The 17,713-nt window shown below is 54.9% G+C and overlaps 1 protein-coding gene across 4 annotated transcripts in view; it reads left to right on the top strand.

Annotated features, from left to right (window-relative positions):
• AK1 (adenylate kinase 1) overlaps window positions 1–17,713 on the top strand; it is a 41,035-nt gene that overhangs the window by 13,281 nt on the left and 10,041 nt on the right. Inside the window, exons 1-2 of one of the 4 annotated variants that reach the window (XM_074973846.1) lie at window positions 2,112–2,254; window positions 12,899–12,941. In XM_074973846.1, coding sequence (XP_074829947.1) covers window positions 12,932–12,941 — 10 coding nt within the window. In that variant the 5' untranslated portion in view covers window positions 2,112–2,254; window positions 12,899–12,931. Of the gene's footprint in view, window positions 1–2,111; window positions 2,255–2,606; window positions 2,750–12,898; window positions 12,942–17,469; window positions 17,590–17,713 lie in introns of those variants that run through there. The other 3 variants (XM_074973844.1, XM_074973843.1, XM_074973845.1) reach the window with 3 other exon arrangements.

The following is a 17,713-nucleotide window of genomic DNA, read 5'->3' on the forward strand; positions in this document are numbered from 1 at the left end:
GAGAGTCAGTTAAAGCCAGCCCTGGCCTCTGCCCATCTCTGGCTCGTCCACCCTGGGCCCTGCTCTCTCCTGCTGCTGTGTTGACTGCAAGCCCGGCTGAGTGTCAGGGGCCTAGTTCCTGATCCCAGCTGGTGAATTGCCCCCAGCCCCCAGCAAGGAGGGGCGTGTGTGGGTGGGCATCAGGCGGGAGGCAGAGCAGCTGGCCTGAGCATCACTGGATTGTCTGGGAGACAGAGGTGCAGCGTCATCAGGCTGGGCTGGTTTAGCTGGGGCAGGGGAATTAATTCCACGGGGCCCTTGTCTTGGGGCCGCTGGGGGACGGGCTAGCCCTCAGTTGTGCAGCTTCCACTGTGGAGCCTGCCCAGAGGAAATGGTTTCTAATGGCTCCGCATCCAAACGCTGTCATTGCTTGAAAGACCAGACTGGGATTATAAACCCCCTCCTCCCTCTTCTTCCCGCCCACCGGGGTGGTTCCTTCAGGCTTGCCTCACACAAGATTGCAAGCTACTAGAGGCAGGGACTGTCTGTATGTCTGTACAGCACCTAGCACAATGGGGCCCGGAGCTGGCACCCGGCTGTTCTGATGCCTCCGAGGCCAGGGGCTGTATTAATGCACCGGCTCAGTAACTGTTATGCTGTCACTGCTCGGAATCACTTCTTGGCATTCAGAGTAAGTGAATACACACAACAGAAGTAAATAAATGGTGAATAATCAAGGAGTAATAACTCAAGGTGCTGAGTGGCCTTTTTCATAGTACTCTATATACACTAGGGACTTGAGCCTCGCAACTCCCCTAACTACTATCCCCAGGGGGAAACTGAGGCACGGGGAGGGGAAGTGACTTGCCTGAGGCCACACAACAAGGCAGTGGCAGAGCTGGGAATGGAAGCCCACTGTCCTGCTTCCTTCTTCTTCATGCTTCCTTCTTCCACCTGGACACACAAGCAAAAGGGAGTAAGACGAAGAAGATCCTACAGCAGCATTTTAACAGCTGCGCTGCCTGGTACAGTGGATGGCTCCCCCCGTCTGGTTCTGCTGCCCCCATGCAGCAGGCAAGGCCTTTGTGGGGTTGCTTGCCCTGGTGCTGCAGCAGGGCCCAGCAGTGCAGGGGTTAGCTCCCCCAAAGCACTGTTCCTTGTTTGGGTGCAGTTCTGGAGGGGAGGGGACAGGAAGAGCTATTTTCACCTTCCATCAGACGGACAGATGGGTCTGAGCAAGGAGACCTCCTTATGGTCCAGAGTGGCTGCTGTCTGAGCAGCAGCACGTCCCCGGATGGAGCTGTGCTGTGCCTCTCTGGGTGCCTGGCCGATGGCAGGAAAAGGCTGTTGTAGCCGGAGTATTTTAGCCACACCTGCAAAAAATGCCCCACTTGGTGAAATAATGAGCTCTCCCGCTTAGCCTGAGCATGGAGCGGTTTGGTCTGCTCCCCCCTTCTCCCCCCAGGATGGTCCTTCCTGGGGAGGTGCTGGGGGGGGCGGGATTTCCAGACAGTTCCCAGGGGTGAGTCCCCACTCGCCACATCACAAAAGCTGACCTCCCCAGGGCCGACCAGCACATGGAACAGTTCCCCCTTGAGCTCTAGAGGGGGTCCCCCCCAGGACACATTTGCAGGGCTGCACGTGGGGAAAGCTTGCCCTGCTGCTGCTCATGCCACATCTGATCTGGGGATCAGTGCAGAACCTCGCCCCAGGGCTACCGTACCTGCCCCCTGCACTCCAAACAGGGCTGGGAAGGGGGTCAGGAAACGGCACTTCAGCCTCCTTTGTAGGTGCAAACGTGCTGGGCCCCCTTCTGGCCTCAGTCACAGAGCTGCAACGCTGCAATAGCCCTACAGGCTTCAGGGGACTCACCTGGATGACGGGCCAAATTCTGGCCCTGCCTGTTGACTTCAATGGGAGCAGGATTGGGCCCCAAGACCTGAACTGAGCCTGGCCCCATTCTCCCTGCTGTAACTCCAGCACCTCCAGCCAGCTCCTCTGTGCTCTCGCTCTCACTGGGCTCTTTGTCTGCACCATGCACTCCCCACTTCGCCCCTAAATCATTGCTATGCAGATCACATCCCTGGGAGTCAGGTGTCTCTCTGCTGGCTCAGCTCAGAGGCTGTGAGAAATCTCCCTCCCGGCATGCAGTGCGAATGACAGCGTTATATGTAGAGTAAAAATAGCCAGGGAGGACATGCAGGGCAGCTGGCTGCACAGAACTGGACCTGGTTGCTCTCTGCCCCCTTGCACCTCTGCATCCCAGCACTGAGAGGTCAGTACACAAAGCCCCCAGGGCCTGCGCAGGAGGGCAGGGGAACAGGGTTTTGCTGGGTTTTGTTGGAGGGGAGGGTTGCTTTGGACCCCTCCCGGCTGCTGCTCAGAGTCTTGTTTTGTTTCCCATCTGCTCTCCCGCCCCAGGAGCCAGACGGGAGGGTGGCGGGACGGTAATTTGGCTTGTGAGGCAGCTTGGGGCGGTTGCTGGCCCTGGCAGACTCTGTCCGTAGCTGTTTGTCACGGGCAGTCCAGATTCCCAGCGCTCCCCGGGCGAGTTGATGTTTATCCCTTTGCTGGCTGCTCTGCACATGTGCACTGGGTGTGCGTCTGGGTTCGCCTGTGACTGTGGTGAAAGCTCCAGTCTGGAAGTGAGGACTTCTGGCTTCTGATCCCAGCTCTGCCCCGGCCGCACAATGACCTTGGGCAGGTCATGTGACTCCTGTGGCTCAGTTTCCCCATCTGGATGACAATACCTACCTTCCCCCACACCCAGGCAAGTCGGGAGGCTTAATTAAGATTGTCAAGGGTGCCTTGATTTGTGCAGCTGGACTCTGCAGGAGCAATGCAAAGTCTATTATTCCTGGTACCTGCTTGTGACTTTGAGCCGGGCTTCTGGCGTGTCCATTGTGTAGGTGGTGCAGCGTGGCTGGGCTCTCTGCATGCCTGCCAGAGTCAGTGCATGTGGGCAGTACTGGCTGTGCCTTGTGAGTGTCGGCCTGTGGTAGCTCCCTGTGTGTGTTGTCTGCCCGGTTTAGTGGCTGTCGGCTTCCCTTTCGCTCTCTGGGCATCTCACCAGTCTGGACGCAGGAGGGGCCCAAGAGTGGAACAGCCGTGGGTGTAGCAGGTTTAAAGGCTGTTGTATTGACTGAGCTGTGGGAATCCCAGAGCAGGGGGTGTTACAGTCAGAACAGAGGAGTCTTGGTGGAGCTCTGTGGGGCTCTGGGTTGGAATGAGGGGGTTGGGGATTCCAGCTTGGGATTGTGGGGTGTTGGCCGGGCTGTGGTGGGAGAGGGGCTCCAGGATAGATGACGCTGCAGCTCCGGACTGAGGTGCATTGGCCGAGCTGGGCAAGGTGAGGGGCTCAGGACGGGACTAGCTGGGTAGGGTTGCAGGTCAGGATCAGTGAGAAGTTGGGAAGTTTGCAGTCTCCCTGCACTATACTAAGAGCCCCTCACTGTCCTAGGCCCTGAATTCGCTCACTGGTGATTGGAAGAGGACTCCCCAGCCACGCACCCTGCCATCACGTGGAGAGAGAGTGGCTGGCAGGACCCCGCCCCCCCCCCCCCCCCCCGCTAGCACTTCCCAGTCTTCCTTTGCACAGAATTCCCAGCAGGGGTGCTGGGACAGTTTGTATAGGGGGGTGCTGAGAGCCATTGAATGGAACTGTAAACCCTGCATTTGATGGAAACCACTTACAGCCTGGGGTGCTACTGCACCCCCGGTTCCAGCACCTATGGTTCCCAGTTCCCAGCTGGGTTTCACTGGGGTTATCTTGGAAAGAGCCGCAGCTTCCCGACAGGGCCTTGTGCTTTGCAGTCAGGTGGAGGAGGAGTGTGGACGTGGGTATTGTTCTGTGAAGGCCCAGAGCCAGGTTCATTTCCACCTGGAGACATTTGGAGTTGCTTTTTAATTTCTTCCCACCAGTCAGATGGCTGTGGGGTCAGGGCAGGTCACCTGGAGGTGTTCAATCACCTGGGGCAGTCACCAGCAATTGTCAATGTGTTTAGCTAATGAGGCTGGCAATCTACAGGGAGAGGTGTATTCATTTGGGCTTGATGCATGGGTGACGAGTTCCCCTGGGGTGCCACCTGAAACTGTGGTATCACTGAGTCCCCATGACCCACCAGCCTGGGCTCCCTCTCACACTGTGGTGGTGTGACAAGTTGCTAAGCTCTCCAAGCTTGTTCTTTCAATCAGCATACACACAGGTAGGGACACACCCAGCTGCAGCTGCACACAGATGCTGAGATCAGCTCTGCATAGGAAGGCTCAGCTAAGGCACCTCCCCGTTCCCAAGGCATGCACCCTCCTCTAGAGTGTAAACCCAAAGTTATACTGTCTTGAACTGCACAGGGAACTGTACAGCATAAGCTCATAAAATTCGTCCCCTTCCTCAATGTGGAGAGAGATATGCTTTCTGCCCCAAGTTATAATGTCCACACACTGGTTTTAGACAAAACAAAAACAAGTGTATTAACTACAAAAGATAGATTTTAAGTGATTTCAAAGGATAGCAAACAGATCAAAGCAGATTACCCAGCAAATAAACAAAAACACAATCTAAGCTTAATATACTAAAGAGATTGGATATGAGTAGCAAATTCTCACCCTAATTGTTAATTTAGGCAGTTTGCAGAGATTCTTGAGGGCAAACTGCACTTGTTTGCAGCTTAAAATGCCAGGTATACCTTTCACGGGCTTGAAACTCCTCTAGCCTGGGTTCAGCCCTTCTCCCCAGTTCCAGTCTTTGTTCCTCAGGTGTTTCCAGCAGTCTCCTTTGGGGAGTCAGAGAAGAACCCTGGTGATGTCACTCCCCTGCCTTAAATAGCTTTTGTATATGGCGGGAATCCTTTGTCTCCAGACTTAGTTCCCACGCCTTTCAGTGGAAAAAACACTGGTATTCCAAGATGAAGTCCAGTACCAGGTGACTTGGTCACATGTCCCTGTAGGGTCACATAACTCAGAGGCTGTTTGTAGCGTCCTCAGGAAGACTCCCCAAGAAGGCTCCCCAGAGGGAGATTAGCATCTTCTAAGACCTGTTGTTTTCCCAATTGGCCCTTCCCAGCCAGCCATCTAGACTGATTGCATTCTGTCCAGTGGGCATTCCCCAGGTGTAAACACGTTTGTAATAGGGGCATAGACCATATTCCTAACTTCAGATACCAGAATGCCGCATGCATACAAATAGGAGAATCATATTCAGCCAAGCATAATCTTTCTGATGACATCTCCCATGACCCATCTTGTATAAAACACCTCATAGTTACGCCATAATCATATCATAACAACATCTCTATGAAGAATATGGGGCTTAGGGTCACAGCATGTTCTGAGCCAGGAACTGCAGAGCCCAGACAGAGCATTCCCCTGGCTTCTCTGCTACCAATACATGGTGGATGCCAGACAATCAGCTGGCAGGGAATCAGAGTTTCAAGATAGAGTCCATGCATCCAAACATCACTCTAACCGGCAGGTACCTTGAGGGCTCCTGGCTGCAGGGCTAACCATGCAGCACCATTCCTGAGAACTACGGTGGCTTTTCAAAATGGAAAAATAGTGGAGCTAGTCATTGGTAGTATGGCTGCAGCCAGACCAGGCCACATCGTGCTTGGTGCTGTACAAACACATGGGAAGAGACAGGCTCTGAGCTTACAGTGAATGTGTGATTCTGCATGAATGATCCTGCAGCGTCTGCAGGCTGGGACCACATGGTCTCTGACAAGCCCTAGCTAGTCTGAAGATGGAGATTGATCCGTTTTTGAACAGGAGTCTCTGACGGGGTTGCCTGTGACAACAAAGCACTGGACTCAGTGACCCAAGAGGTCCCTTCCAGTTCTGTGTTCCTAAAGGTTGTTCTCAAACGATGCTCCCTCTGCCTAGTCTTATCTGCCTAGGGGTGTTGGTTTTGTACCGTGCCCATAACTGTGGTACCTGGTCTGGGGATCAGCAGTGGTTGATGGAGCCTTTGGTGGCATGGGCAGAATGGAGCAGCGTGAGAGCCATGTGGTGAGTGTTGGGAGAGGAGGGGGGCTATCCACTGGCCTTTCTCCTATGGCACAGTCAGTAGAGCGAGGTAACGGCAGCCTACCGCCCCCTGCAATTGCTGATACCCATGGGGGATGCCATCTCCACTCCGTGGGCTCCATTATTAGAGTCGCTGGCTTGGTCGCATTGATCCTGTGGGGCCCTCACCTCCCTTTCCACTCGTCGGCTCCAATGGGGCACTCAGCCCCTCCAAGGATCGGTCCCATAGATGCACTCCAGCTCTGACAGTGCCGGGGCTGCTCCGAGGGCCATTCCTACACGGGGGAGTCGCCTGGTGGCCCAGACTCAAACTGGGGAGCAGCAGGACCCCAGGGGAGGTGGAAAGGCCCGGCATGCACTTGGGAGAGGAGGGAGGGCAACTCTCCCAAGTGCCCTAGTTACAGGGCCCCACCTAGCAAACAGACCCTGACCCACCACCAGAACACCCCAGCTCAGAGAGGGTGAGGCACATGGGGCTCCCACTTGCCGGATACAGGGAAACAGATGGGATCTGAGCTGGCACAGCTGCCGACTCTGATGAGCACTCTAGGCTTCAGGGCAGCAGGAGGCTGGAGCCCTTGGTCGCCTGCTCTCTAGGTTAATGTCCCTGCTCACCCTGGCCCTGCACAGCATGTGAAACCAGCCTGCCTGGTCAGGGACCTGAGGTAACGCCTAATGAACAGGGATACTCCCTGGGCAGGCAGGGTGGCTACCCCCAGGCCGTGGGTGGGGAAGCAGAGGCAGGTAGATGGAGCGTGACCTGCCCAGCCTGTCCATAGCAGAGCCAGGCACAGAACCCAGCTCTCTTGAGTCCCAGGCCCCGGCTCTGACCGCAGCATGGCATTGTCTCTGGCGCTCAGCTTCATGGCCTGAGATGCAAAGGCTGCAGGGCCCCATTGAAGGCCAGCAGGCCTGGTCTTGCAGCTCCTGAAAACCAATGGGAGCTTTTGCTTTGGCTTCAGTGGGAGCGGGGGCAGGCCCGTGGCTCTAAGGAACAGGGGAGGGTGGGGGACGTGGCTGCAGCAGTGCTGGGACGTCACAGCAAGTGGCTCTTGCCCCTAGGAGGGGTGAGCTGGCAGCACTGGAAACCCCACCTCTAACATGCTGCCCCCTTGCGCTGCTCTCTGGTGTGGGAGGGAGCCAGGGAGGGAGAGGGGCTCAGGGGGCTACGGGCCCATTTTGCTCAGATGGAGGGGTCAAACCACAGCTTTGTGCTCAGAGCCTCCCTTCTCGGGGCTGAGCGAGGCCTGGCTGATGGAGGGGAGAGTCTAGGGGTGTCAGACAGGGGGCTGGCTACCCTGCCATTGCAGCCTGCTGAGCTGAAGGAGCACAGATGATGCCAGGCACCCAAAGGGCTATGTTGGGCATGACACTGATCTGAGCCAAGAGGTTGCTTGTCGGGGCATTTTAGGATTAAACCTGCTCTGGAGCCACCAGTGTTTGGAAGTGCCTCTCCTCCCCCAAATATTGCCCTGCAACCCCAGCTGGAGCTCTTTTCCCCAGCCTTCGTGGACTCCTAGATTCCCCCCCACCCACCCAAAACAGAACTGTCTCCCTAGCCTCCCCCATCGACTTCCTCCCGGTGCCCTCGTGGGCCCATGTTCAGCCTTGGCATGAGCAGATGCAGCTCCAGAGGAATTGCCCCTCAGGGCTGGATGAGGCCCATGGCCTCTATGACCTCTCACTTTGGGCCCCTCTGGTCACAGGGCAGCCCCCAAGGGCTTCATGGGGCTGAGATGCAAGCTGGAGGGCAGAGGCTAGTCCCTGTGGAGCTGTTCAACGCGCCAGGGGAGCTGAGGGGCCGCTATTTCCACCCTCCTTTGGGTTGCTGCCACCTTTGCCTTCCTCTGACTGACTGCTCATGGGGGAAAGACTGTGATTCTAGCTGGCTGCTCCTTGGGGCCGACCCCACCCTGGCACAGGTGTGGACGTGACCTCTGCAGGATTTATGCCTGGGCCATACTTAGAACCCCAGAGCAGGCTGAAGCTGAAGGGCACCTGCCCTTTTTAGGCATGGGCTGGGGACTGTAACCTGACCTCTGTTCTTCCCCACTGAGGCTGGGCCTGCCCCGGGGGAGGAGGCGTTAGCTCTGGAAGGGCATGGATCTATTTTAGGGATGGGCTACCCAAGCTGTTTTTCATGTGCTCCCTAACGCGCAAGGCCTTTTCAGGCTTTCCCTACATTGCTGGGCATGAGGGTGGCCCTGAGGTGCCAGGCAGGTTTGCTGCCCGTAGGCGACAAGCACAGGTGAGCAGGAGGGGATTGGGCCCTGGGATGCCCCCTAGTGGCAGGAATAAGTGACAACACAAGGCTGATGAGGAACCCAGAACCCTTCTCCGAGCACCTGGATCCCATCTTACTGAAGGGTGAGAGCTGCAGTTCTGTGCACCAGGGGCCAACGGGGGTGGGCCACTATGTCCGAGGCTGGGGGACTCCTGTAGTTGGGTGAGGGAAGAGGAATGGCTCTCTGTGGGGGCTGGGCAGCTGCGGGAGTGTGCCCAGGAGGTTCAGCAAGTTGGCTGCTGCGTGTGGGAGAAGGGTGGGGAGGACGGGCTGTTCTGTGTGCGGGGGGAGTCCAGGGTTGTGTCTTTGCTCTTCATACACAACAGGGGAGGCAGAGGGCTGGTTAGTCCTGTCCCCAAACATGCCAAACGGCACACATCCTGCTGCGCTGGCTGCTTCTGAAAACATACAACATCCACCACTAGAGGGCTTGCGAACTATCCAAAGGGACACTGCCCTGTTCCTCCACACTACAGACTGGAGTAAGGCCCTGTCTGCATCGGGGAAAGCGCAGTTTGCACCAATGTAGTTGCCCTGGTGTCAAAGGGGATTTACACCGACACCCAGGGTAAGCTGCACTTGTTCCACTTGTGCAGGGCGTCCCCTCTGGTGCAGCTGCATCGGCATAATAGCACCAGTTCAATAACCCCCAGGGTAGACCCACAGTCAGGGGGTGAAAATGGGAGCAACTCCACCCTCACCCCAAATGCATTGGCCTTCTCTCCAGTTCCCCCCCGCCCCCCCGGAATGCGTCTCTTCCCCATGCTCCCCCTAGTGTTTACATACCTGTATTGCATTTACTCACTCTCCATTCAACACACATTAATTCAACATTGCTGCAAGGAAATAGGGCCATGCAGTGACCAATGTGTAGGAATCCTACCGGCCCCCACCAGTTTAACTCAGGGTGGAATTTGGGCCCTATACCTTTAAGAATTTGCTTATTTGGGTGGACTGTCAATCAGATGTGTTAACTTCCTGCAACAAAGGAAGCTGAGAGCTGATGAGATCTGGTCACTGAGCAGCGCAGGGGCAGGTAACAACAGGTGTCCGATGTAAGCATTATGTTTCCAACCTAAGGTGGCTGCATCGTAAAGCTGTCAGGCCAAGATCATTCCTGGTGTGACACCCAGGGGTTAGCTTGGCCCCTCAGTGGAGTAAAGTCAGCTCTACTCAGGTGCTCTGTAAGGGTGGAGCCTTGATCAGGCTGTGGAGGAGGCATAGTGGAGGCTGGGTCATACGACTTCCTCTCTGATCTCTGGGAAGGGGAAGCTGTGAATTCTGGAAGTGAGTTCTGAAGCGTGCAAGGTCTGTGTGAAAGAGAGCATCCCTCGAGAGGGTTCCTATCACAGGGGTGCGGTGCCGGGCTCACTCATGCATACACCAGTTGGCTCTGTTTGTCAGTGAAAGCAGCGACGCCAGCTCTGGCAATTTTATCACAAGATACTTGGTGTTTTTCTTAAAGCCCCAGGTCTTGGAGTCATGTGATTAGATGAGAATCTCAGTTTTTGTTTGTTTGTTTGTTTGTTTAAAAAGCCAGTTTCCAGCTTGACTGAAGAGAAAAGCTTGAGAACATGAATCCAAATGCCGCCCAATGGCTCAATAACCAAAAGACAAAAAGACCCCAACACTTATGATTTTAAAAAGTCTCATGACTTTGAAGGAAATCGTCTTTTTTGGGGACCTGACTCATGATTTATGAACCCTTTGGACTGGCCATTCTAGGCTGGAGAAAAGTGACACAAGTTCTCCCTGCATGTCAGAGAGGTTTGAACAGGGGCTGGATGGGTCTGCTGGCACTCTTGGTGATGGTGACTCTTTCTGGTTTGGGGGCTAATACCCGAACAGGCACTTCAACCTCTTGAGGTCCCTTTCCAGCCCTACATTGCCAGGATTCTCTGTGAGCCCTGGAGGATGGGGAACAATTTACCAAGGGTCCTGTTGAATTCTCCGTTACCGGCAATTTTTAAATCGAGACTGTCTGTTTTGCTAAAGGATCCGCACTAGGAATTATTTGGGGGAAGTTCTCTGGCCTGTGTTACACAGGAGGTCAGCCTAGATGACCACAAGGGTCCCTTCTGACCTTGGAGTCTGTGAATTGAGGTAAACTGCCCTCCCCCCTAGGGAGTCAGCAAGGCAGATGTGCACTGTCAGTTGTTGAAGATATCAAGGGAATGGGGGCCGGGAGGGGCCTGGAATTATGGCTGGCTACTTGTGGGGAAGGGAGGGCTGAGTTAGATAAATGTGCATGAGAAACATCTGCATGTTCCAGCTCCTGGGTCTCCGTGAAGGCAACCGGGTCTCTCCATTTCTGCTGGAGCCCCGAGCCGCTGCCCCACCCTAGCCGGGCAGGGCTGGGTGAGGCTTGCTATGGACCTCAGCAGCATGACTTTGTCGTCTTGAGGACGCAGCTGACTTTTGGGATCAATAAAACCTGTGGTCACAAAGTGAGGGGAGGGGATGCAAGACAGCCCCAAATGGGACTGATTGCGTCAAGGCAGATGTACAGCTGAGCATTGGAAGGGAATTTGGGGTCTCTCTTCTAGTGGGGAAACGTACTGAATAATGCAGCCCTCAGCTGCCCCCACTATCATGTGTGTCCAGTACTCAGGGCTAAGGGGATGTCACCCCGAACTCCCTCTACGATGTCGCAGTAGTAAATTTTAAACGGGTCCTGTTACCCTGCTTTTCTGCCCCTCTTGATTCCTACCCTGTAAACAGCAGGCCCACGGAGATGCAATATTACTGTCAACTTGGTTCTTGCCTCATACCAAACCCTCTGGGATGAGTATGTAGAGAACCCAGCAGGGAAGGTCTATGTACATGCACTCGCACACACAACCCCTCCTGTGCCATTGTGACCCCATTGGGTTGAGTGCAGTGACACTGTGCCAGGGAGAGGAGTTCATCATTCATTAATCAAACTCTGTGGCTAGGCTTTATCTAAAGCTCTTCCTCCAAGAGCTCCCCTTGCATGCCACTGGCTTGGAGCGCTCCAGCCCCCGGAGACTTTGGAGACTCCGGGGGGGAATGTCCAATGCTCTTCCTTTAATCTGTCTAAGGAAGAAGAAGGCTAAACTCGCACTTCGTCTCCCCCCCGCCCCAAGCTATTCCAGATGCCCCAGTTTTCCCCACTTCACCCCAGCGAGTCAAAGCACCCGTCACCCTCTTGGTTTCCACCCCCAAACTCAGCTTGAGAGCAGCTAGTCCCTCAGGCAAACGCTGCACAGTGGAATCTGCCTGCTGCCCTGGAGACATGGCTCAGGGCTCCCAGCTGGGCCCATAGCAGAGTCTAAGCACTGACTGCTAGTTATGCCAAATCTTCACCAGAGCACCAGACCAGAGTGCAGCGCCCAGGAGAAGAGACCTGACCGCCTGGCTGAGGGTGGCCCTGCATCCCATGGGGGGGGGGGGAGGAAATGGGGCTGGAGAAGAGGGAGCAGGAACAAGGGGTGGGGGGTGGGAGCGCCCCCCAGTGGCCAAAGCAAGGCTCTCCACCTGCCCTCCAAGGAGCGGGGTGTGCTGGTGATCCAGTTGGCTCAAACCCAGGCCTCTTGCCTGCTGGGGCGGTGCACTAAGCCCTGGGTCACGAGGCTGGAACAGGTTCTGTAGGATGCTTCTTCATCCCCTGAGCTCCCGCTGTCACCGAAGCAACGCTTATGAAACATGCAAAGGCAGCCGCCAGGCTCCGACACCAAGTGCTGCTGCTGTGACAGGCAGGACTGGATCAGCCGGGCTGGTGACCAGGTCTGACTGACGGGGTCTGTCCCCGTGCCCATCTCTGGCTCTCTCTGATTTCTCGCTGCTCAGAATCTATCTCATGGTTCCTGTCTCGGGTGGGTTTTTTCTCCTGTGTTTTCTCTCTCGCTTTTTCTCTCCCTCCCTGGGTGGAAGAGGAGGCAGGAAGGGCTGGTTGTCACAGTGACGTGCCATAGGCACTGAGGCACTCCCAGGTGGCCGGGGGACTGCTGTTCCCTGGATCAGACCGGGTAGCAGAAAGCAGCTAGAGGAAGGCTCTGAAGTGTCCGTGCCCATCAGGTAATGGGACTGCTGGTTCAGAACCGCTATGCTAGAACGGGCTATAGGCTGAGAGCCTTCTGAGCTGCAGGGGAGGTTGGGGCCTCCTCCTCTGACGTCTTCGGACATGTCTTCAAATGCACCAGCTTCCAGTAAGTAGGTGCCTGATTGCCAACCAGCCCGGGAGCCTCAGGAACCTGCACCTCTGTCCCCAGCCCTGTCAGTCACTCTCTAGAACAGAACAAGGGAGCAGTTACTAGGGTGCTGTGTTTGTGGGCCTGTGCCATTCGTGTGTGGGTAGCCATGTGTGTGCAGGGGAGCTGGCGTGTTCCTCTGCTCCAAGATACTGGCAGCTGAGCAAACAGTGGGAATCACCTTCTTCCATTTTCTAGGAAATGTATTTGAGAGGTGGGAAGAGATTGAAACCCAGTGAGCTAAGGGGGAGCATGGGCCCTGGGAAGCATTAAAGACTACTTAGCCTCAGGAGGAAAGGGACTGGGGCTGTTTCTGAAGGCCAGACCAGCCCCTTCCTAAAGCCCATAGCTGACCCCCCAGGCCCTCCTGCACTGTCTAACCAGGAGTTCTGTTTCCTTTCAGACTGAAGAGCTTCTTTGCCCAGATCTTCTCAGGATGGCAACAGGTGAGAGCTCCCTTTCCCTGGGCACAGCTCCTTCTCTCCACCCGTCTGTCTCCATCTTACTGAGGCTACATCCAGTTGTCTAAGCCCATAGCAATGGGCCTGAGCCCCCAAGTGCAGATCCAGGGTATGGCTGGGGGAGGGGAGGGATGTTGGATCCAGAGTTCTGGCTCAGGGCCATCTCTGCTAACCAGGCTCAGGTTCTGTTGTTGCGTTATCCCCTTTTAGAAACCTTGTGTCCCTCCTTGGTTCTCTTCCTCTTTTCCACCCATCTCCCTGCCAGCCCAGAACAGCGGAAATGCAAGGCTCATGCATGCTGCAAGGATCAGGAACCGGAAAGAACTAAGGCACCTCCCTTGGACAATTGGTCCTGGCTGGCAGCATCCATGTGCGGTCCTTGCACTTGAGCCCAGTATGAGGGCTTGCAGCTGTCGGGGTGTTCCCCCTCTCCCTCTCTCTTCTTTGGGTTTCATCTGGGTCTTCACCTGCTCTAGCCTGGAGGCAGTGGGTTGTTTTCTGCTCTGTAAACACAGAATAACAGCCCTAGTGACTAAGGGACATGGCCCTGGCAGCAGCAGTACATCCCTGGTGTCCCCACCCTGTCCTGCCGTGAGACCTCAACACTGGCCCGCAGGGACCATTTCTAGGGCCGAGAGGGGAGTTCAGTCTCCGTGGCCCTCAGTCAGTCCCTGGCATCACTGCTGCCAAGGTTGCCAATTAGTGCTGGTTATGAGGGTGGTTTTTGTGAGGCTGGCACTTGTTCACTAGGAACTGGACTGAGAACCACTCAGCTTGTTTCTCCCAGGCCAGAGAAGAGCCATCAGATGATCAGGGAAGTGATTATTCCCCTCTATTCAGCACTGGTGAGGCCCCATCTGGAATATTACATCCAGTTTTGGGCCCCCCACTACAGAAAGGATGTGGACAAATTGGAAAGAGTCCAGTGGAGGGCAACGGAAATGACTAGGGGGCTGGGGCACATGACGTATGAGGAGAGGCTGAAGGAAATGGGATTGTTAGTCTGCAGAAGAGAAGAGTGAGGGGGGATTTGGTAGCAGCCTTCAACTACCTGAAGGGGGGGTTCCAAAGAGGATGGAGCTTGGCTGTTCTCAGTGGTGGAGATGACAGAACAAGGAGCAATGGTCTCAAGTTGCAGTGGGGGAGGTCTAGGTTGGATATTAGGAAAAACTATTTCACTAGAAGGGTGGTGAAGCACTGGAATGGGTCACCCAGGAAGGTGGTGGAATCTCCATCCTTATTGGTTTTTAAGGCCCGGCTTGACAAAGCCCTGGCTGGGTTGATTTAGTTGGGGTTGGTCCTGCTTTGAGCAGGGGGTTGGACTAGATGACCTCCTGAGGTCTCTTCCAACCCTAATCTTCTATGATTCTGTGACGACTTTGTTACTACCAACCTGAGCCAGTGACAGGCTATACAACCGAGGGCCAATCCCCTGTCTGTACACCTCTGTCTTTGGCTCCCATTGCCATGGGCTCTGAATATATCCTTACAGCCTCCCTAGTGGGTAGTGAAGTATTATCCCTGTTTGACAGGTGGGAACTGTGGCACAAAGGGAGTAAGGGATAACAATTTTCAAATATACCCAAGTTCCATTTTCAAAAGCGTTGGCTTTCAGTGAGACTTGAGGCTGCTACGTGTGGAAGCCACTTTGGGCTGATCTACGCTAGGAACTTACATCAGCATAGCTATGTCTCTTGAGGATGTGAAAAATCCACCCCCCTGAGAGATGCAGCTATACTGACCTCAGCCCGATGTAGACATTGCTAGAAAGAATGCCCTCCGTCCACCTAGCTACCGCCTCTCAGGGAGGCAGATTAGCTACACCAGTGGGAGAACCCCGCCCATCACTGTAGTGAGTGTCTCTGCTGTAGGATTTGAAGTGTAGACAGAGCCTCTGAAAATGTGGGACTTAAGTTTCTAAGTCACTTGAGCATTTTTGCAAATGTTATCCATAGTGCAAATCTGTGACAGAGCCAGGAATTGAACCCCGTCCTCTGGCTCCCTGTGCAGTGCCCTAACCATCAAACAGTTGGTTTTCTCCATTCCCAGTTTTGCTCCAATTCCTGGAAAACATCCCCAGTGTCTCAGACAAAAACAACGAGGAGTCCTGTGGCACCTTAAAGACTAACAGATTTATTAGGGCATAAGCTTTCATGGGTAAAAAACCCACTTCTTCAGATGCATGGAATAAAAATTACAGAAATAGGCATAAATATATATTGGCACATGAAGAGAAGGGAGTTCTACCTTGCAAGTGGAGAACCAGTGTTCAAGGCCAATTTATTCAGGGTGTATGTGGTCCACTCCCAACAATTGATGAGGAGGTGTAAATACCAAGAGAGGGAAAATTGCTTTTATAGTGAGCCAACCACACGCAGTCCCGCAGTGTCTCAGACAGTGCTTGCAACCATGGCTCTGCCTTTCCCTGCATGAGCTCCTTGGCACAGTCAGATCTCATCTGCCAACGTGATCAGAAAGCATCTTAACTGCCAAAGGCCACCCTGTTCCCCGTCTGCTCGGAGGTGTAATTTTAGAAGGCTGCAATCAGAAGACCTCTTATTGCTGGGAGCTGCAGACTCCCAGCCACAGCCAGCTCTGAGAACACCTTCCTTTATTTTTAGCACTTCTGCCTTGTCCTTGCGACACTCGAGACAGGACCATTCACCCAGCTTTGAAAATGTTCCAGTGTACTGTACCTGGGGAGAGGAGCTCTCTATCAGCTCCAGGCACTGGAATTAATGGTGACTTCGAATTAAATTGCCCACTCCCAGAATGATTGTGACGCTGAGGGACCATCTCGGTTGTGGAGCTGGGATGTTGGCCCCATGTGAATTGGGGGAGGGGGGCAGCTGGGACACTGAGGTTGGAACTTTTCTGAGAGGGTCAATGGTTGCATCTCTCTTTTCACTCTGGCTTTTTGGAGGAGATTCTTTCCTGGGTGGGGATTTACAGCTGCTGCCAAATGCAAGTGAGCCGGCCCTCCTGGTGCTAATCCAGCGTAATATTTGCTGTTGTGCGTGGCATGGGGGCCAGATTCTGCTCTCAGTCACACTAGTGTAAAGCTAGAGTAACTCTGTGCATAGGCTGGGGGAGTCGTCTAGGCCATCGGCCTGACCACTTTTTGGCCAGGCCAAATCAGAGTGACACTGAAGCTCCCACCCACCACAACACCACGCATTCAAATATGGAGGGGATGGGTGTAGGGGCTCATGAGCCGGGGGGGGGGGGGTCAGGCTGCTGGTGCAGGGGGCACCTGAGAAGGGAAGAGAGGGCTAGGCAGGGGTGTGGCGGAAATCTGTTCCCCCCACACACACACTTTAAGTGGTGCTTCACAGCCCCTGACTGTATGTGCACCTGTGCAGTTACTCCAGCTTTATATTGGTGTAACTGGCAGCAGGATTTCACACAGAGAGTTTAATGGCCAGAGCGGGTGGGCAAGGAAAAGGGGAATGCGTGTCGGAAATAGTGGGCATGTCCGGTGGTGGACATACCATGGCGGGTGGGAATATCAGAGATGATGGGCTTGTGCAAGAGGTGGGCACAGAGGCTGTGATGGGGCGACTGGAGCAGGTGGAAGATCTGGAATTGGAGTGGCTGGCTCAGCAGAGCTGGTGGAGGTATTGGCTTGGGCAGATGGGAGGCAGTGATGTCTGCGAGGGGTCAGAGTTTGTGAAACACCTGCCAGGCCACGGACGTGAGCCTCTGGGGAGGGAATGTGTCCCAGGAGAGAGGTGAATCACCCTTAGGTTTTGTAATGGTGCGGGCGCTAAAGGGGGAGATGTCAATCGCCACAGGCTGAAGGAGCTTCTCCCCTCCCTAGAAGGAAGCACCCGCCTGTTTCGTCCCATGGCCCATGCCTTTCTCAAAGGGCTGAGGCCCTGACTCGCTGTTTGATTCCTTAGTCTCCTTGTCTCACTGGGGGCCCTCGGATTTTGAGCTTACTTACAGTGGGCCAAATCCCTCCCTGGTGTAGCTCCAGAGAAGCCAGCTGAGTTACACCAGGGATGAATTTGGTCCTCTCTCCGGAGGCATCTGAGGCGGTGGGGCAGAGGCCAAGAGGAAGCCATCCTCCCGGTTAGAAGGAAGATGGATGCCACCCAATGCCCTGCCTTGTGTGCCTGGGGAACCTGGGATGTCCTACCACTTTCTCCCCGTCCTTATATATACATCAAAAGCTACAGCTCAGTGCTAGAGGATGGGTCCTGGGTGGCATTGGTGTGGGCGCCATGTTGTGGGGGCTCATGGCTGTCAGGTTCCGTGGTATAAGGCTGTTCCGTGAGAGGTACCGCCAAGAGCTGCTGTCTGAGCCCATTTACACCAGCCCCCCATGGGGTCACTCCAGATTGACTGAGATCAGAATCTTTGCCCACTGGCTTCTGTGATGTGGCTGAGGCTTGGCTCCTGCCGTATCCTAGCAACTGTCTCCCTGGCAATGTGTGTTAGCTCTGACCACAAGGCTCCAGCCTGGCCCAGCCCTGAAGGGAGGCCAGCCGCTGGCTCTGGCATCAAAATGTGCTGAGCAGAAACTGCTTGGCAAGAAGGGGGGGAACAGAGGAGAGCAGGAGCCAGCGAGTCGGAGAGATGGGGACAGAGTGCTCCTGCCTGGCTGCCTCAGCGGAAAATGCTGGCAAAGGTACCCTTGGGGGGCAATGTCCCCATAGGGCCTGCCGTGAAGCCACCGAACGGCCCACTGCTGACCATGTTCTGCTCCCATTTATCCCCGGGGAACTGGGGCTGGTTGCCAAGTTCCCTCCTCC

Source organism: Natator depressus, chromosome 16 (assembly GCF_965152275.1).
Source record: "Natator depressus isolate rNatDep1 chromosome 16, rNatDep2.hap1, whole genome shotgun sequence".
Lineage (NCBI taxonomy): Eukaryota > Metazoa > Chordata > Testudines > Cheloniidae > Natator > Natator depressus.